The sequence below is a fragment of the Fonsecaea pedrosoi genome (genome assembly GCF_000835455.1).
Source record: "Fonsecaea pedrosoi CBS 271.37 unplaced genomic scaffold supercont1.1, whole genome shotgun sequence".
NCBI classification, from domain to species: domain Eukaryota; kingdom Fungi; phylum Ascomycota; class Eurotiomycetes; order Chaetothyriales; family Herpotrichiellaceae; genus Fonsecaea; species Fonsecaea pedrosoi.
The window spans coordinates 5,306,443-5,327,815 of NW_013550615.1; the positions used below are offsets into that span (position 1 = coordinate 5,306,443).

A 21,373-nucleotide genomic window follows, 5' to 3' on the forward strand; every position below is an offset into this window, starting at 1 on the left:
TCAATGTATACATAGACCGGGATCGAAAGCCCTGCCGCAAACTCGCTCATAGGGTCTAGAATGATACATAGAACTTTGACTTGCGTGCATGACGCAGAGTGATCGCTTCTTGTCGATGATTGTCACAGCTAGCGATCTATTCGCCTTCCTCTCCTCGAGTCGTCGTCTTCTATCTTCTGTCTAACAAGTGAATTCAAACACTCCGCCGCCGATGGTATGTCTAATGATCTCCCATAATTTCACTCAGCAGTCAAAACCCACCTTTGCCCAATAGTTGCTCCCCGACATCCTTCAATAGGGCCTCTCCTTTACAATCGTCCCTCTTGCCCAGCTCCTTCAAAACATCCCCGAGCTCCATCGCCCGACACAGGTCCCAAAGCATATCTCCAGCTGGAGCGGAGTAGAGGAGCATGCCCAGAGTGAGGAGAAGGGCGTGCAGGGTGTCTTTGACACTACCGCCGCCCGAAGGTGTCGGTTTTAGGACAGGAGTGAGTGTTGGCAAAGACGAGATGCTCTCCAACAAAGCGGCTGCGAGGTCGTCGCTCACTGCTCCCCCCTCTTCCGCGGTTGTCTCGGGGGACGGAGGTTGAGAGTTGTCTGCATGCATCCGCTCATTATGGGACCAGCTCGCAAGGTTATATACCAATGCGGCAGCCAAAGACCTCGAATTCAGATGTGGTGATAGCAGGCACTGTGCTGCAAGGTCTTCTATCTTCTGCTTCAGGTCGCCGCTGGTGGTAGGAGATGCAGAGGATTGAGTGCTGAAGGCGTGCTCCTGGAAGACATTTGAGGAGAACAAGTTACACGCAAGCTGGAGGGTGACAGATTGAACGTTGTATGGCGTGTTTGCGAAATCGCCTTGTGAGATATGGGCTGTACTGAAGAGAGTTGAGAGTGTGCGATGTTCGGGTTCAGTAGTCAGGAAACTTGCTGCGCGAGGATCGACCGCCGTCACGCGAACAAGGTCGATGGCTGCAAAGAGGCACTCTTTTGGGAGGCTTGGAACCATCAAGGCAATGTGTTCGCTGAAGGAGTGTAGATCCGGGAGTGCAGCTTCCGTCATACCCTTTGCGTCTCGCATTTTGATGTAGCTCACGAGGCTCTGTACCGATTTCTCATCAGAGAAAGCTTTGCCCAATTTCCAGAGCAGCTTATCGAGAGGCGGCATCTTTGTGTAGAGAATCGGTGTTTCAATAACACGTTGAAACGTCGGCAACCTCAACTTCGAGTGCTGATGGGGTTCGGGCTTTGCCATCTGCAGCAACAACTGGACATTGCCTCTTAATTGTGACGGGTTCGCACCTGCCCATTCATCCTGTTTCTGCCCCCTGAGGAATGTTACGAATGTCGGTGTCGCGCGAATACTATATCGTTGTGCGACTGCATGAGCAGAAGGCGACGCCGAAATATCAATCTTGATTAACTTTGCACCGGAACGCGTGCCCGCTTCAGCAGCCAAGTCATCATAGGTAGGATAAACGATCTTGCAAGGCGGGCATGTCGCTGAGGTGAAGAACAGCACGGCGCACGAGTGTGAAGCCGAGGAGAGCAGGGAATCCAACTCAGAAAGTGTGGTGATATTGTGAACCTTGCCCGGGCTATCTGCGGGCGGTTGTGCATTGATAATTGTAGGCGCCGTGAGTCTATGATAGGGTCCATTAGGTGACGCAGAGGCCAAAACACCGTTGCGATCAGTCTTCGAGGCCTTCTGCGCAGCCGAATGATTGTGGCCAACATTTTGACCTGCGACAGCATCGGGTGCCTGGGTCATGGTTCTCATCGACTCATCAACTTGGCTTCTCAACATCTGTCCAATCGGAGTATTCAAAAAGGTCTGTGGCAGGCTTCGAATCTCATCAGGGATACTCTTGCCGACCAGAAACATGGCGAGGTCTTGGGTGAAGTTGTTACAATTGTGCAAGAACAAGTCATACGACTCAGGCGTGTAGATTGATTCCAGCGACTCGATGTACTCGTCGATGACATCCAGGGGCAGTTGGGTCTGACCCAGACTCACGATCTTCATCGGTCGTCCATGGTGGGTTGAGCCAGGAACTTTCCGGTGCACGCCCTGGCCGAAGAAATACTCGACATTATTGAAGACGATTGCTGTGTGATAAATGGCGTCAATGTGAGTTCCTGTCAAGGCTTGAGAGAATTGGCGGGCGAGGCCCTTGATGCCCATTAGCTGGTGCTGGCGTTGTCTCCGTACGGGCAGGACATTACCTGTGACAGATCGTAGATGTACAGTTCGACCTCCATGCTGTGGGGGAGAAAAGATGGGACACGGCTATCACATCATGCAGACTGAAGACTGGTTTATGTGCACAAGGTACAGTCAAGGTATTTGTGGTGTTCGTGTGGTGTGTAGTTCATTGAAGGCGGCAAGAGATACGTAAGCCGCCGCTGGTGTTTGTGCCGCCGCAGCCTCGTCACCGCCACTCGAGTCAAGGCTGAAAATATGTGGCGTCACCAAAACACGCAACTTTTTCATCGTGGCGACGATGGATTCCATCCACCACCCTTCCCCTGTCTCAAGGCTGTTCGTCTAAACAACTACCTCGCTCTAGACTCGGCGCAGGCGGACGAAAATAGATCATTTGCATTTGACCGGCAGCTAATGGACTGTATTCCGCAGGACCTTGCTCTGCCGTGACAGTTCCCCATGCCTCCCCGCAAGACCCCAGCCAAAGGCAAGGCCGCTGTTAGGTCTAGCCGAGATGCAAATTCACCTGCTACGCCAAAAGGACGCCGGTCAAAGCTTGCAAAGGAGAATGATATCACGGCAGAAGAAGAGGCTAGGATCAAAGAAGCATGGAGCCTCTTTTCTCTAGGCGATGTCGACGGATACGAGGAAGAAAAGGAAGGCGTTATTCAGACGAATGATGTGCAACACGTCTTGAAGTAAGTCGGGAAAGATTCCATGTTGCATTCTATATCTGACTGCCTTCTCCTCTGTCAGAGCACAAGGCCTAGCTCCGAGTAGTAAATCACAGATGCAAGAATTCATCGAAACACTTGACCCTGAATCGGAAGGCTACGTGACGTACCCGCATTTCCTGGCCTTGTGTGCCATTCAACTGAAATCCAAGACGGATGAGACCAAAGCAGAAGAAGTTGAGACAGCCTTTAATCTCTTCCATCCTGGTCAAGGCGCCGGCGTACAAGAGCAGGTGATTCGACTACAGGACTTGCGGGCTGTGGCGAAAACGTTGAACGAGCAAGTTGATGACGACGTATTGAAAGCCATGATACTGGAGGCGAACGGAGGCAAGGGTGTCGGTAGGGGCGTGAACATGGACGAATTCCAGGCTATTATGACCCGGGCAGGTGTTTTTCAATGACCTTGGACCAGGGGCTACGTAGATATGATTGACATCAGACTGTATAACAAGCGATGAGAGATCGAAACAACAATGTGTCCACATAAAATCAGACCACAACCCATGACGGGTCGCGACAGTAGAGATGTGTGGAAGCCTCGCGACCAGATAGACATTCGTCTTCTAGCCGTGATTCGAGACCTGGTACTTTTCTAGCTTCCCTGTCCACACTGGCTCGCTTTGGGGTAAAATAAAACGGCCAGCTCTAGCATAGATAGAAGCGATCAAGATCAGAATGCGTCTAACAAAGCTCGAAACCTGATGTTTATTGCGCGGAGCTCTGGTGAAGGACACCATGCTTGACACACTTCAATCGCATAATGCTCGAAGTCTTCAACATTGGTCTGAGAGGGTCAGGCGGCGGGGGTTTCTAAGAAGGGTTTCATTGTGCTGTGGAGGTCGCGCAACAAAGGAAGGGAAGAGCAGAAATTGAAGGTGCAGAATTTATTTATTTTGGAGTTTTGTGTCTCCCATTTTCGGCGCCGAGAATTTGGGGGCGGAATCGCTCCATTGACAGCGGATTCTGGCTCGCGAGCCACAACTATCTGCTTCCGATATATAGGTATTGCCTGACACAAGAATACAGCAGACATCATGAACAATCACGTACATCCCATCGATAATGTAGTTGAAAAGATGCCCATTCACTGCGAAGGTAGCCGATCGGGCAAAAGCGACATGTCACCAAGTGATGCAAGATTTCACTCCACCCAAAGGACAGCCTTGAAGAAATTCCCTCCTTGACGGGTATAAAAGAGGAAGAGAAAAGCATAGTGCGAGAACAAACGCACACCGGAAAACCCCCCCTAGATGGAAGATCGGATCAGGACGCGTTGATTCAAGCACCTTGATTTCCTGTTCTCGAATCATGCGTTCGCTCAGGCCTTTCCCTTACCTGTCAGCAACACTCTCCTTGCTCATTGCTCAGATCGCGTTATGTCAGATTCGCGGTCCTCGATTCCGCTTTGACAACCAGGGCAACGGCAACGTCAACCAGGAGGATTTGCCCGAAACCCCCGAACAGCGACAGAATGACCTTCATTGGGGGTTCCATGAAGCCCTAATGCTCGCGAGACTGGTCGCGGTCACCTTCAACCCTTGCGAACCTGTGAGGGAAATGAATCTGCGCTTCGTGATGACGATCACATGCCAGGCTGACATGGTAATCCAGGTGTACCTCCGCTATTTCAAACCAGAGGAAGCCATCTTTGTCAGGAACGCGTTCTACACCATCGCCAACATCCCGCTCGATGACCCTCCTCCAGATCCGACCGATATCAACCAATTCATCTCTGGCATCGGGCAGAACCAAGTCAACCCCAAGTTCGACCTCTTGACAATATCCATCAATGACAACAGCGCCATTGGTAGATACGATCCAATGTGTTCAGTCATGCCAGGCTTTCAGGCATACTTTGAGCAGCGGATTGACGAGCTGGGGCCACCAGCCTTCATGTCCGTCTGCGATTACTCCTTCAGTCACCCATCACTCGCCGACATTGAAAATCCGCCAGCCTGGGCAAGAGATCCCACTGGAGCTCCCGAACCCGGGTATGGTTGTGACAATCTGCTTGATCATGACAACGGCTACATGATAAGCCTCAGCGGGATTATGCTGCATGAGCTCTTCCACTGGACCTACCTCTTCGAGGACATTCCACAGTTTGAGGACTTTATTGCCTTGGACGAGGAACTCATACGCGTGATCGATGACTGGAAGGGTCCGTTCCCGCCGGATGGTTATGGTCCCTTTCACGCCATGCTGGTCAACACCCTCCCCATGCAACCTCTCGTGGCGTTCCCATCCACCAACAATGCCGATAATTATGTCTACTACGCGCTATCGAAGTGGTGGTCGTTCAAGTGCCAACGGGCCTTTGGTCCCACAGTCGATGAAGACGACGGCTATCGACGCGATTACCCACGTTATTAAGCAGGGCAGCCCGAGACTATCACGAGAAAGTCCTTTTTGTGGGACGAATTCGCCAAGTGCATACATGTCAGTGCTGCTCGAGGTCGAGTCATGCACGAGAGTTCTGGTGCCCAATTGATCTATGCCGATGGCTAGCTAGTCGAGTCCCCCAAGGCGACTAGCATTGCATTTCTGGGACCGCGGTTATCGCTTATGGATAACGTTCAGCCAAAAGACAATTGATCGATCTTGGTCCGGGCTATCTTTCGCAGATGGGGACAAATCATCTTCAATCCCTTCACAACCACGTAAATGGAGGATATGTAATGCACAAAAACCCAAGGACATAGTATTGTGTCTTGGTCCCAATGCATTTTCCCACCTTGCCAATTACCCAGTCTAGTCTAAGAACTAACTTGCCATATTCCTTTTTCCCTTTCCCTTTTTCCATAAATTCGTCCTGTAGCTAGCCATCATCAGTGTGCTTACTAAATTCCTTCTCTTCCAACATTATATCGAGGACAGGTAACCCTGACCACGAGGGCATGCCACTGCCATGCTCGGTGTTTAAGATGCATTTACTTTCCGCCTGTATTCTCCACGGCGAAAGCTTTGACCCACAGACACGAGCAAGAGGTGAGGGTCGAAGTTATCGATGTGTTGCAGCAACACCAGTCAGGTTTGCTCCTGGTGAACCCAGACGACACGTCCATTCCACTCGTCAAGAGAACGGTGGGACATGAGATGCTTGTGGCCCTGCAAGACCAGAGGAAGCTCTGTCGAACCCTGTTAGGTCAAACAATGTCCAGCGAATCCATCTTCCATATCTCAACATGTTGCACGTCTTTCTCCTCGATTCTCCTCACCCGCCGCCGATACACAGTTTCTTCCTTGGGCCCGTCGACTTCTCGCGCATCCTCTCCCGGATCGACTTCTCGTCGAACAATGTCCTCTACCACTCCACCAATTTCCCAAACTTTGCTCTCTAGCCCGATGTACCTCAGTTTTTGAAAATCCGGTTGCTCAAGTCCACCCAATCTACTATGCTCGGTCAAAGCCTCGCTTATCTTCTGCTCGAGCATAGAATCTGGGAGACACACAAACTTGTCGTGCGCTTCTCTAATTTTCCTGCCATCCTCTCCACCCAGTGCGCAGTCCGGTGAATACGAAGGTGTAAGCACACGGATGGCCCATAGTTCACTCAGGAATGGCACTAATAAGCGCAGCATCTCGATCTGGGAGTCCTCGGCACATTCGATGGCGGCGGCGAGCTGTGTTAAATTGGGGCACGAGCGGATGAGACGGGCGGTTATTGAGGTCGGGAGAGGCCAACGGCCAGGTAAAATCAGGTGTTGAAGGGTAGGACCGCATATGGTGCAGATATTGGTGATGTATAGGTCCCTCAAGGAGGTTGTGGCTGAATAGGAAGCGGGCGGGCCGGGTGTATTCCTAGCAGAGGCATTTCCGTTGACAATTGATCCAGACCAAGGGGAGTGCTCAGAAGAAGGAGACGCAGAATCCAAAGCGCCGACACCGTTGCTGCGGCCTTGACCGTTACATTTTGCCACTGTGTCGTTTGATTTGCTTGGTCTATACCTTGCATTGACGAGGTATAACCTCTCCAGTCCAACAAACTGGGCCAAATCCATCGCATGTCTCTTATGCAATTGATCTAGCCTCAGAGATTTGGGTCTCGGCTGATGTTCCTTGCTGTTCACCATCACATGCCATGTGCGATCCATGAAATGAGTTGTGCTTTCCCTCCCCGCTATAAGGGCATCCTCATCCGCCCCGAATGTATTCAACACTGTCACATCCTCAACGGTGCTCGTATCGAATGCAGCGAGGCACTCTACCGTGTCCGCGTTGGCGAGAAGGTTATACAGGCCCATCTTACGCAAACGAAGTTTTCGTTTTGCGGCAGCATTTTTCCGAAAGAAATGCGTAAGCACAACAGACGGCTCCCCTTGCTCACGCATACGAGGGGAGAAGTGCATGATTAGGCTCGAGAGACGTGTTGCGTGGAGGAGCAGGGTGGCAATGTCGTCGGGAAAACATAGAGGGTCGTAGTGTGTTATTGTCAAGGACTTGAGATTTGGTAAAGGTGGGATATCGTAAGACGGTTGGGGAGAGCGATTCGTAGGGAAACGGACCCAAAGTTCTTCGAGTCGAGAGAGCTTCGCCAGCCCACCATACATGTTTGGTTGTATCCTGACGTCCAAATCCCATCGGAACCGTTCGAGATGGGTACATTTGTCAATTGCAGCCCGTAGGGCGATGTTCAGCATCATAATACTCTCAGAAACACGACCAGCTCTTGAATATTCGTAAAGATCGGAGGCACTATATTCCCCCTCCAAGCTCAGTGAGCGAACCAAACTCGACACATTTCTCGTTACCAAGGCATTGAGTCCCATAGAGAAAGGACTTGCACTCCCAAATCCCTCGGGTACCTCGTCCTTATAGCGGATAGTGCGGTATGATTTCAGTGTGACGTTTCTCCATAGATGCGGGAGCGTCATGTACCAAAGGACGCGTGAGGTGCGACATAGTCGCGCAAGGGAAGCGACATCGTCTTCCAGGTAGGAGATGATATGGGCAACTGTGGTGAGAGGGAGCGTGTCGACACCGAATGCGCCTTGTACTTCGGGACCATTGCTATACAGATGATTGTCGCGCGAAGTCATGCTGTAACATCATTGAGAAAAGAAGCAACGATTGAGATGGTCAACACATGTCCCTAGTTCGAGTGGCATGCGCAGTCTTGGTGTACTCTCAGTAAACGATTATTATGTAGGAGGCACTATCAGGCAGAACATTTTGGAGCCAATCGTCATATCTGCTGATCACCCACTCTGTGATCCGCAGCAAAAATTTACTACGTCGGTGCATATAGCACCTACTTTTGTATACCAAGTATACCCAGTCGCCGGGTAAAGAAGAAATGCACAGCCTCGTGCTTGCCCTTCTACCTGTTTGTTTCACCATGGGTGAAGTGAGAAAATTAAATAGTGTATGTCACATACGCGCAGTCATTGCAACCAACTAAATGGGTTGCGTCGTCGTGCCACCAGTGTCTCTTCCATCAGCATCCTGAGTCGTCTCTGTTTGCGAAGCACGCTCCTCCTCATCGTGGGCCTGATTCGCTGTGACTATCACCAACGAGGAGTTCTCAGCAGTGGCATCATGAGTAGATGATTCCATGTCGACATGTCGAGGCTCATCGGGGGTTTCAGCCATCTGTTCTTGCGCTTGGGGCATAGAGGGCTCCGGCTGGTGTGATCTGGGTCCTGAGGGGTCACTGTACACCTCGTCGGCTGTGTCCTCTGCGATTGGCGTGATGGTTGAGGGTCGGACGTATGCTGCAGACCTTGGCAAAGCTGCACTGAAAGGATCAGCCATCCGGCTAGCTCTGGCCTCTGACTCGGAGATAGTGAGTGAGCCTCGAGGAAAGTAAATTTGCGGAGGAACTCGCTGAACCTCAACGAGACTCTCCGAAGGGTTGGGAGGAAATGCGGCGCCATCAGAGCGTTGAGGCCCTGGAGTGATGCGAGAGCGGATATGTGCCTCAGCTGGAATCCAGGTTCGACCCTCTAAGGGTCCGGAGACGTCCACCACCTGGGCCGAGTCATGCGCGCTCGAGTTTCCTGCAGGATTGCCTGGCCGCTGTCTCGAGGCATCTGCGGTTTCTCTGCGGGTAGAATTGTCGTCTGTTGACCGCTCACGAATATCGTCTGGGGACCATGTCCTACCATTACTCTTTGGCGCTGGAATGACTGTGACTGGCAAAGCCGATGCGAGTACATTTCCTCGACTAGCAAGCCGCTCTCTTTGCGCAGTAGCAAATGCCCCAACTCGATCTCTTAAATTGAGGGTGCGGTCGATTGGTGACCGCCGCACGCCAGTCGCATTCTGAGCGTCGGCGACTTCCGCTGGAGGATCAGATCGCCGTCGCTTAAAGGGGTTCGGCATTGCCTGCCAAATGCTGCGTCCCTGAGGCTCTGGTGCTCTGGGAAGTACTGTTTCCAAAGCGAGTTCCTTGTCCGCATCAGAGGGAGAAGACCCAGAGTCGCCAGACACTTTGGAAGCATCAAGAGTGGTAGACTGTTCAGGGTGGGTCCGCAAATCAGCTTGTGGGTTTGGCGATGGACTCGTCAAGTTGTGATATCGTACGGCATAGACCGTGCTCGCAGCGCTTCCTGTGTCACTCCTGCTGGGGGGCGTTATAACCTGTGGAGGAATAACGTATTGTGATACCCCAACGGCTTGACCAATTGCATCAGTTGCATCCGTACCAGTGGCGATGCCGTCTGCAGGAAGTCTCTTCCGCCTCCTTCGCAGCGGCAGCCGGGCACGAAGGCGCTGATACCGGGAGACCATGCCTTCCGCCATCCCCTTACGCCCATTGCCATCTTGATAAGGCCTCGAATCATCCCCGCGCCAGCTTGCGTCCTCCGAAGGTGTCATATTAAGCATCTCGTCGCCGTCAAAGATCTCCCGTCCAAGTATCCCATCCTTCCTTTCATCTCGCTCCAACGACTCGATTCGCTCGACCCATTCCCAAACAACGACACTTGCGGCTGCAGCACCCACCCACCGAATATATTCACCCCATCCTGCCAAATCCGGTTGCGATATGTCCAGAATGAAAAAGACGACCGGGATCACAACCGAGACCAGCGACAGAAGTGCCACCAAGCAGATATTTTTCATCTTCGGGTGCCAGAATGCGAACCGCCTTTTCGATAGACAATAATACACTACACAAGAAGCGTAGATCAGCGAAATCGCCAGTTCGAACAAATAATTCAGGGCGGGAATAGCGTCTGAAAAGCTCCTCGGCCTGGTCCTTGGGTTGCCACTGACAAAAGAATCCAAAATACTGAAAATTGTGTCGAAGGATACCATGGCGAACCCGAGCCATTTGATGGTGACTTTTTCTTTATGCCGCGGAAACAGGCGTATCAGCGTCTGCACCTGTGCCAGCCAGAGGAACGTGTCTGAGATGACTCGGATGATGCGAATTTCCAAACTATCCACCACATTGTCAACCAACAGGCTGGAGTCGATATATCCCTCGTTGTATTGCTCCTCTGCAACGTGGAATGTGTCTGCTGTGGCAATTGTCAGAGAAATTGCCACTGTGACGGCTGCAATCTTTTGTAGTAATGGTCTCCGTCCAACGCCGACGATAGAGGACGATCCGTATGACCCTGTTATCATGCCACGCCGACCCAGAAAGCGGGCGCCGCCTCCTCCCGGACTTCCAACATAGAACGTCCTCGGGGTGATGAAAATGAGGATGACGAGAATATAGCTGATTACGGTCGCGGTGGCAAGGGCGAATATCTGGGGTGATATCGAGGCATAGAACGGGTTGGAGAAGCCAATAACTGACGAGTTGCCTGTGGTATCGGGGCTGATGATGGATTCGGGGTTTTCGCAGGGGAGTTTGAAGGTGACTTTAGCCGAGAGAGTAGTTGTTGTATCGTCATTGAAGATAAAGATGCCTGTCTTCTGCATCAGCGACTGGTCTCACATATATGCAGGACTCTGTAGTTATTACACACCTCCACTGGGTAGAATTAAAGGCGTGCACCAAGAATCAGTCACTGTCCGACTAGTGTGGGTGGTGCTCGACTGGCCCCATAGTTGGCGAGCACTGATGGAAGCATCAGTGGACATGCCGCGACTACCGTTGCAGTAGTTGTAAATCGCCAACAAACAACGCCGTTTTCCACATTGTCGATGCACCGAGACTCGGAAGGGGCTTGCAACGCTGCGGACGCGCCACGGGTTTTGGTCATGCGAGCATGACCAAGATGATGCAGTTGGATTCAAGTACAATTTCGGAGAGGTTGACGGTGGTGTTCAAATAAGGTATTTGCAAATGATGTTCGAACATAGGCATACAAGCAGACATATCATGAGGGAGACACAGGTGGGCAGAACTGTGATCAGCGGAAGCAGGTTGGCGAGGAATCATGCAAAGTTCGAAGATGGCGCAGCGGACAGTGGCGGGGCCGTCTTTGCTCTTTCCTCTTGTGCGCTCCGGGGGCCCTTGCACCTGACAAAGGCCCACAACAAGCTAATTTGAGGCTAAAAAGTTAGATCTAACGACCTTCTCGCCATACCTACTTTGAGCAGCTGCCCGAGAAATGGGGGAAATAACTCGCTAGGATTCTACCTCGATCATCCAGAGCGAGAAGAGGTACAGTCTGACGAGAAATAGTAACGAGGAGGAATTCACCAGTGTCTTAAGTGTAACCTCATTAGGCATAATGGTATCTCTATCCTTATTAATACCATTAATTATCTTATCGCTATTTAGTGACTAGCTGGATTCTAAGAGGGTGTCTACTTCTGTCAGACTCTGCCGCTTTTCCTTTTCCAGAGGCTCCCTGTGAAGAGGCGCCAAGCTCATTCCCGTCTTCTACCAACTCATTGCATCTCGTTGGGTAGAGTGGCAACCTTGCCTCCAGTGTAGTAAACTCCTTGATGCTGGGTAACCTCAACAGGTGCCATCCCTATGACCTCCCCACTTTTGAGCGCTTCCAGGTTGAGGCGGGGCCCAGTGTAGTTCTTCCGGCCGTCGACATACCACTGGACGACGGAAACGACCAATACAATTGCAAAGGCCGCAACACAGTAGTTCATGTTACTGCCTGTTACAGGTGTAAACGGAGGAAACATGAACAACACAGTTGTGATCAGCGTATAGGCAATTCCCACCTCGTTGCCGTCAGCATAAACCTCCCCAATGGTATCTCGGGACCCCAAGCGGCAAAACTTACCAAGTTGCAAATCCAGCCAACAGACTTTGGCAGAATAAACCCTCGAGTTTCCGGAAGGGCCTTTCGGCCTTGCAGGCAGTTGATAGTGGGAGGAATGGCATAGGTAACCCCCAGCGCAACTACGGAGGCTGATATGATAGCATTATAGGCGCTTGACGAGCCGAGGAAAATCAATCCAAAGACTGTGACAAGAACGGCTGTGAGTATGAGAGCGTTCAGTGGGACGGCTAGCCCTTTGTGGACTTTGGCTAGATGCCGTGACGCTGGAAGACCTCCGTCTCGAGCGAATGCGTAAACCATTCGGCTGCTCGTGGTCATGATGGCGATTCCGGCAAACTTTGGAAAAGGAGAATAGGTTAGCGTGGGATACTTGACTCGGAATCCGTGGACCCATGTGCTGAACCACTTACTAGCAAACAAATGAGTGGGAACATAAGCAAGCAAATGGCGCCTGCTTTGTTGCCTGTTGCATCATAGAATATCTGCAGCATTGGGCCGGCAGCGGAAGTAATCACTGTATCGAGGTCTTTCGAGACGAAGAGTAGGATCGAGAGGTAGATGAAGCCAGTTATGACACCAATTAGAACGCAACCCATCATGATTCGCGGTGCCTGAACAACAGCATCTCCGAGCTCTTCTACGCAGTGAGCTACGTTCTTATTAGCTTTGTATCCTTAAATTTTGGCCATAGACATTATTTAACATACCGACAGCATCATATGCAGTGAGGCCGAAGCTCCCCTGCAGAAGGCCCAGTAGCCAAGCAAGGCCATTCGGCCAGCCTGTTTCATTGATGAAGGTGCCGTAGACAAGGTGGCCGCTTTGATAATTTGGTGATGCGCACGCGAGAACAGTGATCGAAATCACAACCCAACCAAGAAGAGACCAGATTAATGCTGATTGAGTGATCAGTGGAAGGAGCCTTGTCATGAAAGCGTTGACCAGAAAGGCGACAATGTTGTACCCGAGATAGATGAGGAATTGATGCCAACGCTGAGGTTCAAAAGACGGGTCCATCAGCGAGATAATGCCCAGGATAAGGGAGCTCCCAAGAAGACCTGCGGCAGCGGACAAGGCGACCCAGCCGGCGGTGTTAATCCAGCCAGTAATCCAGGAAAGGAGCGGCACCCATCGTTTCCAACTTATCACCGCGACCCAATGGTATTGACCTCCGGCGGTCGGATAAGCGGACACGAACTCACTCAAGGACGCCGCCAGACACAAGTTGCAAATGCCAGCGACCACCAGACCCCAAATAACGGCGGAAGGACCGCCACTGGGAAGTGCCAATGACATGCTTGCGCCTAGAGCTGTCCATGAGTTCAAGATAGAGAAAGCAAGTCCCAAGCCCGACAAGAATGAGAAGCTTCGATGCAGCTCTTGCTTCACACCTAATCTTTCGAGCGTTGCATCGTCATTCTGGACGGCAATCGTGTGCTGCTGGGATTTCGTTCCTGATTTGACGCTCAATCGTCTCGTAGCCATTGCACCTTGGTTTGTTTGGCAACCACGCAGCTGAATTCGGTGACACAACGTCTGTGAAAACCAGAAACTGGTCGAGAAGGCATCGAGAGATATAAGGAGAAGCAGCTTGCATGCGCCACCCGACTATTTTGGCGCGATTGAATAATAGAAATTGAATCCATGGGTCTGGATTGCATGATCAGGAGCTGGAGGGTCTCATGAACATGAGAATTGGCTTTAAGTTTTCTGGTCTCGTATAGACGCAATATAGACCAATGCTGTCGCCATTTGCCGAGCAGAGAAAGAATCCTTAGTTCAAGGCCAGCGGACGTCCCAAGCAACCAGACTTCGTTCCACTCCAACAGTTGCCATTGGCTTTCAGCCTGCTAGCTTTCTCCTGTCGGACAACTGGTGTGGACTGCCATGTGGCAATCAAAGAGTTCGAATCACGCAGCGTCTCTTCTCCCTGTGTTGGTTTCGAGCCATTTAGGTCAAGTAACGGTCGAAGTCGTCTTTTGCGGACTTAATTTTGCTGTCGGAATATTTTCCGCGGGTGTTGTCGCGCCGCTAACGCTCTCCCATAATTGTCAAAGAACGCGGTAATCTATGTCTACCAAATCCGACCACCAGTCAAGGATTCTAAGTCAAGTAAAAAATACTGCATCAGTCGGTATACTATCTGTGGTCTGCTAATCCTGCTAATGAAGCATAAAGACTTAAGTGGGAGATGCTTGTGAGTGGGTGATTTAGCGTTCTAACTCGCTCCGCTAGAAGTTTCAAGTCCGGAAGGTCCAGACTACTTGTCGGTTCGGAGATACACATCTCACCTCCTCGCTACCATCTCGGTCGTAGGGCACGGCGCCTCTACACTTCGGGGCTATACGCACCCAATTATGCAACCTTGAATCCTCTTGAGTCAGCCTAGACACTGGTAAAAAATGACGGAAGACAGGACGACAGCCCTTAAAAAATGTCCCTTCCTCCGACAGATATGAAATTTATTGGCAAAGGCAATCGACTTGGGTCGTGCCAACATGGCAATATTCCAAGATGAAGATGTCGAGGCAATCAAACTGCTCGAACAGCCATGGGCATCGGAGAAAGTGCTTGAAGTAAGGACCGGTAGGGTAAGACCTGTCTTCGGCATCCAGGTGCAGTCTGCTATTTTCAAGAACGTCCGACCAGGTCCTGTTACGGTCAATAAGTTGGGATGTGAGGGTGATCAACACGCCTTCGAGCTCCATGGCGGCCCGGAAATGGCCCTGCTGCAATACAGCACGCTCCATTATCGTCGATGGAAAGAAGAGCTCCCTGAGAGCGCACATCTGTTTATCCCCGGCGGATTTGGGGAAAACCTCGTCGCAAAGTATGCCAATGAACGAAATCTCTGTATCGGCGATGTCATCCAGATTGGCACCGTTGTTGCGCAGGTCTCGCTGCCGCGTCAACCATGCTTCAAGTTGAACCACCGATTCCAGATCAAGGATATGTCCAAGCGCTCCCAGGACCTCTTTCGGACCGGATGGATGTATCGAATTCTGGAAGAAGGCACAGTGCAAGCTGGAGATGACATGGTACTTCTCCGACGACCGCATCCCGAATGGACCATTGCCAAAGTTCAATACTACCTCTATCACGATATGCGGAACGAGACGGCCATGAAGCAATTGATTGAAATCGAGGAGCTAGGAGCAGAGATCCGTACCATCTTCGAGAATCGCCTCAAGAAGCAGTATGAGAACCAGGAGGGACGGCTCACGGGCGGCGATAGCATGGCAATGGACATTTGGTCTAGCTACAGACTTGTCAAGAAACAAAAGGAGACCCCGCGGATTGTTTCCTTGACACTGGAGCGCACCGACCCCCTATCGGAGACCCAGGATGTTAAGCCAGGGTCGCATGTGCGAGTGAAGCTGGGCCACCAAAAGCTGGTTAGGGCGTATTCCGTCGTTGCAGGCGACACGAATAGTTTCGAGGTCGCCGTCGCCCTCAGCGAGACTAGCCGTGGAGCATCACGCTTTGTGCACCAGGACCTGAACCTGGGCGATACCTTATGGTTCGGGAAGATCACACCGAGCTTGCCGCTTTCCAGTGACGCCGGTGAGCATGTCTTCGTCGCCGGCGGCATTGGCCTAACCGCATTCATTGCCTCCGCAAACCGCTGCCAACGCGACAAATTGCCCTACCATCTACACTATCTGGTTCGAAGCTCGTGCGACCTGGCTCTGAAGAGATATCTCAAATCATTTGGATCCAACGTTACCATCTACGACAAGTCCGCCGGAAAGGTGTTCAATGCCGCCACGGTGGTGGGAAAAGCGAGGAGCAACACGCATATCTACTGCTGCGGCTCGGATCGACTCCAAAACGCCGTTACCGAAGCGGCGCATTCGATGGGTGTCTGTTCCAGTCATCTTCACTTCGAATCCTTCGAGATTGCGACTTCGGGGGATCCATTCATGGCCGAACTGGCTGATTCGGGGAAGACGTTGTCTGTAGACGGAGAGAAAACTCTGCTCGATGCTCTGCGAGAGGCGGGATTGGATATTTCATCCTCCTGCGAGGCCGGCAATTGTGGCACTTGTCGCGTCGGTGTCAGAAGTGGCAAAGTTGAGCACCGAGGGACCGGGTTGATGGACGATGAAAAGAGTTCAGCTATGCTAAGTTGTGTGTCCCGAGGCATTGGCACCATTGTGCTCGATCTCTAGTGAAAGAAGAGGAGAAATCCTCAGGACCCTGCCGGTATAGGGTGTTTTGAGGTATAGACTGCCATTGATTAAACGAGTGTTTCTTCAAAGAATCAAGATTAGCCCGCGCAAAGCTGGATCCAGACCGAAGATCCTAGACAAGACCTTAGGGCGGACATGGGAAACTTGAGAAAGTCATTGATAGACACATACACAGAGCTCCCTCATGAGAACCGCTTCGTGACCCACCCCCTGATGGCTTTGGCCACCTCTCCAGGCTGTTCCATCGCACACCAATGACCAGATTCGATCTCGGTCATTTCAAAGTCTGGCAAATATCCCCCCTCTCTCGAGATGTGAATCAGATCAGTCCGGCCTACGGTGTCTCCCGTGCATCCGATGAAGAAGAAAGGCACGTTGACGACATGGTTCTCCTTGGGAATACTTTTGTCGTCATCTCCCTGGACATTGAGCACGTACGCCTTATACCAATTCGTTGGGGCCAGGAAGCCATCCTTGGTAAAGCGCTGCATGAAATCGTCCTTCCACTTGGGCTCTGTTGCATATGGCTTCAACGCGACCCGCTCGTTGCCCGACATGTAATTCGTCATCGCGTCTTCGCCGGCGAACATTTTCTTCATCCAGTCGGGATCGGCGCCATGCAACACTTCCCAGAATCTTTCGAGATTGCTGTTGATGATTTTGTAGCCATCGGGAGAGGTGAAGAAATACCAGTACTGGTAAAGAGGATATCCAAAGCGCTCCTTGGTGATGGCATTAAAACCGTCAAGGTCGAATTTCTCAGCCAACGGAGGTCGGTAAGAGATATTACACAAGATCACCCCAGACACAAGTTGCGGATAGCGATTGTAGAACCTCTGGGCCAGTATGGCTCCCCAATCGTGACCAATAACGATGACCCTCTTGATGTCCTCGGCCTCCAGAATTTCGGCAAGGTCAGCGCACTGGCCAGACCATTTGTACATAGAGACATCACTAGGTTTGGAAGTACCCGCATAGCCCAAACAGTCTGGAACGATCACCCTGAATGGCAGGTCTGAGAGCCGATCAATGACTTCCGACCACATCAGAGCGCTATCGGGGAAGCCATGGATGAAGAACAAGGCTGGCTTGGAGGAATCAGCTTGGCTCTCAGGCGAGACATAGTATGTGTAAGTGAGTGATCTTTTAGTTTCGATTGTCTTCTTCTCAAGGGCAGCCATCGCTAGCAGGTGTGCAAAAAGTCTGCTTCGAATCTGTGAGAAGTTGAAGTGCTTTATCAGGGATGGTAAAAAGGAAGAGTCACTCGGTATAGCTTGATGAATGAAAGTCGGACTCTGAACAGAAGTAATAGGCCTCACTTCTTTGTCTGCCCTGCTCCCGAATGTCAGCTGAAAACTTGCTGAGGGATAAGCGGCATTGTCATGGAGGGACAACTATGGAGCAAATGGGATCAGGCAAAGATGTGCTGGTACATCAGCACCTCATTTGACAATTTGTGATCAGGCCTGATGATGCCGAGTATCCCGTCCTGAAATAGTGCGGATCATGGTGCACTCAGCATCTTGCCTCATTCCGTTTCAGCACCAATTGTGCACTCAGTGTAATCCCTAGATACCAGTGGTAGAAAGAGGAGAGAAGCTGAAGCCTAATTATAATGTCTTTGCTGTCTTGATGAGTATAGACTGCAGAGCTACACATTGAAATCTTGGAAAGCCCGGAATCAATCCCCAAAGTGCCAAGTCCAAAGCTCCACACCAAACCTGGCACCAACTCACCGAGTCTTCGCGTGTGTCCTAGACACAATTGTGCCCTTCTTTTAGCTGCGACACGGCAACTCTCGGAGACAAATTTCAATGCCTTCAACGTCTTTTCCTATCCGACCGACTGACAGCGAGTCTTGCACGCGCTGCGGGCAGACCAAAGTCGGCCTGTTGATTGGGTGAATTACTACTGTGGCGCGCAATATGAGTGTCTGAAAGCCTGAAGAACTGCCATGAACGGATACACACATGGCGACACCGATCCCTCCGAAAAAGATAAACCTACGCCCTTCCCCAAAATCGAGGACGAGGTTAATCATAGCGGACAAGAGCGAGACTTTCGAGAGACCAACAAGTTGAAGAAGCGCAACGATGGGGCGCCAGGTCACAAGAGATCCGTCTCCGGAAACCTCCTCTCACGTTTGAGCTTCCTCCGTACAAACAGCGACCAGGACAAGACGGATAGTGCTGATCGAGATGGACCAGATCTTTCCCTTCGGGGGCGAGGTGTCATGGCAGAAGCACAAGCCCAGAGCAAAAGGAAGAGAAAGGGATCACTAAGGAAAACGGTGTTGGGAAAAGGGAGGGACAGAAAGACCTCCGATGTCAAAAAGTCACCTCTCTCTGGTGCAAACTCCCCTTTGGGGCAGCCTGCAGATGAAGAGCTAGAAGCGCCGCCCACCCCTCGTGCCAGACAGGAGCAATCAAAGTCAAGCCCGGTGTCGCCGGAGTCTCCCCCATCATGGCCATTTCGCACATTATCACGGGTCTCGATACCCTCAATCCGCAGCAGTATCGCTTCTGTTGACCCGGCCTCTTCTGCCGCGTCAATTATCAGTCCCAACTTGGCTACTACTGATGCCTCAACAGACGACGAAGACCTCGTATTGCCAAGTATTCCTGCTCTGCGCAAGCCCTCATCGACGTCCTCGTTTGGGACCGACTCTTATTTCCCCATTCAAGATCCTATGCGTCGGATGTTTGGCTCACGCACTCGCTCGCCGCTTGCTACACAACCGCAGTCTATCGCTGGGACGCCCCCCGATGAAGATTTCTGGGATTACTCCGAGACGGCATTTTGGGGTTACGTGATCTTGTTCGTGACGTGGATTGTATTCGTCGTGGGTATGGGGTCGTGCTTCGGGGTGTGGTCTTGGGCCTGGGATGTGGGAGAAACACCATACGCGCCGCCGGAGCTGGAGGATGACCCTACTCTACCTATCGTTGGGTACTACCCTGCACTGATGGTCTTGACGTGTATCATGGCTTGGGTCTGGGTGGTAGTAGCTTGGGTCGGCATGAAATATTTCAGACATGCCGATTTCAGAGGGGACGACGGATAATGCCCCGAAACACCGAGGAAAGGGACGAATATGAGATTGACTATCAGAGTTACCATGGTCGAACAATCTGTAAATGGTGTCAACTCCCAAAGCACCTTGCTCGCTCCCACCGCTTGTCCCCCAATCGTAATCATTCTGCGCCTTGATCCCACTTTTTGTCCAAAAACCCTGAGTGTTTTTCATTTCCACAATACATTCCTGCGCCTAAAGAGCACATCTTCACTTCCTTATCAAGTGAGGTCGGGCTTGTAAATCATGATGCCTAAACCGATAGTTGATCCATCTGCCCATTGGTTTCGCTACATTTTTGGGGCTGCAATTTCGCCATCTTTTCGCGGAATACATCCAGATCTTCTTTCGCGATATATTCTCCAGTGGCATTTTCGACCCCAGCGCCCGCAACTGGGGTTGCAGCCATCGGAGTGGGTGTTGCAGTTCCCCCCCCGGGTGCTTTTGACACTAGACCTTTGGACCTAGCAAAACCTGTCGAGCGCTCTGTCGAGGGATCTGGGTCATAGTATTCATCTTTGATGGGCCGTACATACACCGTCTGTTTACAGATTGTAACAATCGTGTTCGTGGGGACGGATAGCCAGTTGTGTCTCTCGAAGGTGAGGGGCTCGCTGGCGACGAGGACCACATCGGAAGCTTTGTCTCTCCTCTCCATCTTGAATTGCCCTTTGATCTTTCCTTCAACCCAAGCAGTTCCAGACGAGTAGTACAGACTTGCAGCGGCGTCGGTTTTGCTGCTGACATATCTAGTGACAATGACAGAGTGGCCGTCTGTAACGGCAAAATTGAGTAGGCTTCTAGTCTCCACATCTGAGACTTTGTATTCGGGAGGGACGGCCTTGACGAACGTATTGATTTGGGCAATGGTTTTCTTCATGGCCCGTCGCAGAGTCTTGGTGTCGAAACCACCCTTGGGCTCGGAGCTTGGATCGACCCCCTCACGCTCCAAGGTATCGAGGAATAATGCAAACGCCCATTCCGAATCAGTGCCGCCTTTCACACCAAGGAACCATTTGTCCGAAAGACTGTCAGCTAGTGGGCGTTTCACGTACTTCCAGGCCCCGATATTACCGTTGTGCATCCACATCAACGTGTTGTGCTGGAAAGGGTGGCAATTGTTTTCGGCCAACGACCCCTCGGTGGTGGCCCTGACATGGGCAAAGATCAGCCTCGAGGCCGTCTTCGGCGCAAGACGTTCGAGATTCACGCAGTTCCATGCCGGTAAAGTCGATGTAAAAACACATGGATCTGGACCCAACTCTGGCTCCGTATACCACCCAACCCCAAAGCCATCCCCATTGACCGGGCGACGGCTATCCAGGCGGAGGCGACTGTCATAAGATTGCGTGAGAATGCTGTGCGATGGTTCAGTGATCAACTTGGAAAGTATGATCGGCTCAGAGCCCTTGTACACCTGGAACCCTGTGAGTAGGAATGTAAGCATAAACAAGGGTCAAATGCGTACAAGAAATCTGCACATCTTCAAACAGGTAAAATTTGAAAATCAACCCAATTTTGGTGTGAGGTTGGTTGTTGAGTCATATACTCGACCAGGCGCATTATATTTCTCTGCACGGAGGCAAAAGGTATCAGCAGTCCAAGCATCAAATGACCCCGATCCAACAAACGCCAGGACCCCGGTGTATATGGAAAGGAGACAGGCAGAAGCACAGATATTGCTGTTTTTCAAGAGGACATGGTGACACATGCGGGTTTGATGTTGGTTGTCCCAAACTTCACCGCCAGGTGCCGCCATGCTTGGTGCAGGGGGCAAGAGATCACGAAATTGTGGCGAACTCATATGTGGCTGGGCGGCCATAAGTGTGGCTGCGATTTTGTACCGAGACTACGGAGTAGGCAGCACCAGGGCGAGCCACAGAGCGCATCTTCTCCCACGTCATTCGGCATTCTCGTGTTTTGTTGCCCCAACGTACTACCTAGTACCTAACGAGTAGTATCATGTATCAGTTGACACCACTTCCACAACTTTTTCTTTAATTCAACTTTCATCAACC

At 51.4% G+C, this 21,373-nt stretch overlaps 10 protein-coding genes across 10 annotated transcripts; 4 read left to right on the forward strand and 6 right to left on the reverse strand.

Annotated features, from left to right (window-relative positions):
- Nucleotides 1-250: 250 nt before the first annotated feature.
- Nucleotides 251-2,185, reverse strand: Z517_01943 (uncharacterized protein; the record flags this gene model as incomplete). The annotated part of the gene is made up of 1 exon (XM_013434899.1): nucleotides 251-2,185. The coding sequence occupies one exon, from the start codon at nucleotides 2,183-2,185 to the stop codon at nucleotides 251-253; it is 1,935 nt and encodes a 644-aa protein (XP_013290353.1).
- Nucleotides 2,186-2,665: 480 nt separating this feature from the next.
- Z517_01944 (uncharacterized protein) lies at nucleotides 2,666-3,344 on the forward strand (the record flags this gene model as incomplete). Its single annotated transcript, XM_013434900.1, has 2 exons — nucleotides 2,666-2,904; nucleotides 2,963-3,344. The coding sequence occupies 2 exons, from the start codon at nucleotides 2,666-2,668 to the stop codon at nucleotides 3,342-3,344; spliced, it is 621 nt and encodes a 206-aa protein (XP_013290354.1).
- Nucleotides 3,345-4,251: 907 nt separating this feature from the next.
- Nucleotides 4,252-5,316, forward strand: Z517_01945 (uncharacterized protein; the record flags this gene model as incomplete). Its single annotated transcript, XM_013434901.1, has 2 exons — nucleotides 4,252-4,491; nucleotides 4,555-5,316. 2 exons carry the CDS (start codon nucleotides 4,252-4,254, stop codon nucleotides 5,314-5,316), a joined length of 1,002 nt encoding a protein of 333 aa, XP_013290355.1.
- Nucleotides 5,317-6,089: 773 nt separating this feature from the next.
- Z517_01946 (uncharacterized protein) lies at nucleotides 6,090-7,982 on the reverse strand (the record flags this gene model as incomplete). The annotated part of the gene is made up of 1 exon (XM_013434902.1): nucleotides 6,090-7,982. One exon carries the CDS (start codon nucleotides 7,980-7,982, stop codon nucleotides 6,090-6,092), a length of 1,893 nt encoding a protein of 630 aa, XP_013290356.1.
- Nucleotides 7,983-8,340: 358 nt separating this feature from the next.
- Nucleotides 8,341-10,980, reverse strand: Z517_01947 (uncharacterized protein; the record flags this gene model as incomplete). Its single annotated transcript, XM_013434903.1, has 2 exons — nucleotides 8,341-10,805; nucleotides 10,866-10,980. The coding sequence occupies 2 exons, from the start codon at nucleotides 10,978-10,980 to the stop codon at nucleotides 8,341-8,343; spliced, it is 2,580 nt and encodes an 859-aa protein (XP_013290357.1).
- Nucleotides 10,981-11,736: 756 nt separating this feature from the next.
- Nucleotides 11,737-13,574, reverse strand: Z517_01948 (uncharacterized protein; the record flags this gene model as incomplete). Its single annotated transcript, XM_013434904.1, has 4 exons — nucleotides 11,737-12,027; nucleotides 12,090-12,425; nucleotides 12,500-12,738; nucleotides 12,797-13,574. 4 exons carry the CDS (start codon nucleotides 13,572-13,574, stop codon nucleotides 11,737-11,739), a joined length of 1,644 nt encoding a protein of 547 aa, XP_013290358.1.
- A 1,013-nt stretch (nucleotides 13,575-14,587) lies between these two features.
- Z517_01949 (uncharacterized protein) lies at nucleotides 14,588-16,261 on the forward strand (the record flags this gene model as incomplete). The annotated part of the gene is made up of 1 exon (XM_013434905.1): nucleotides 14,588-16,261. One exon carries the CDS (start codon nucleotides 14,588-14,590, stop codon nucleotides 16,259-16,261), a length of 1,674 nt encoding a protein of 557 aa, XP_013290359.1.
- Nucleotides 16,262-16,464: 203 nt separating this feature from the next.
- Z517_01950 (uncharacterized protein) lies at nucleotides 16,465-17,463 on the reverse strand (the record flags this gene model as incomplete). The annotated part of the gene is made up of 1 exon (XM_013434906.1): nucleotides 16,465-17,463. The coding sequence occupies one exon, from the start codon at nucleotides 17,461-17,463 to the stop codon at nucleotides 16,465-16,467; it is 999 nt and encodes a 332-aa protein (XP_013290360.1).
- Nucleotides 17,464-18,236: 773 nt separating this feature from the next.
- On the forward strand, nucleotides 18,237-19,346 carry Z517_01951 (uncharacterized protein; the record flags this gene model as incomplete). Its single annotated transcript, XM_013434907.1, has 1 exon — nucleotides 18,237-19,346. The coding sequence occupies one exon, from the start codon at nucleotides 18,237-18,239 to the stop codon at nucleotides 19,344-19,346; it is 1,110 nt and encodes a 369-aa protein (XP_013290361.1).
- Nucleotides 19,347-19,608: 262 nt separating this feature from the next.
- Nucleotides 19,609-20,802, reverse strand: Z517_01952 (uncharacterized protein; the record flags this gene model as incomplete). The annotated part of the gene is made up of 1 exon (XM_013434908.1): nucleotides 19,609-20,802. The coding sequence occupies one exon, from the start codon at nucleotides 20,800-20,802 to the stop codon at nucleotides 19,609-19,611; it is 1,194 nt and encodes a 397-aa protein (XP_013290362.1).
- Between the last annotated feature and the right edge of the window lie 571 nt (nucleotides 20,803-21,373).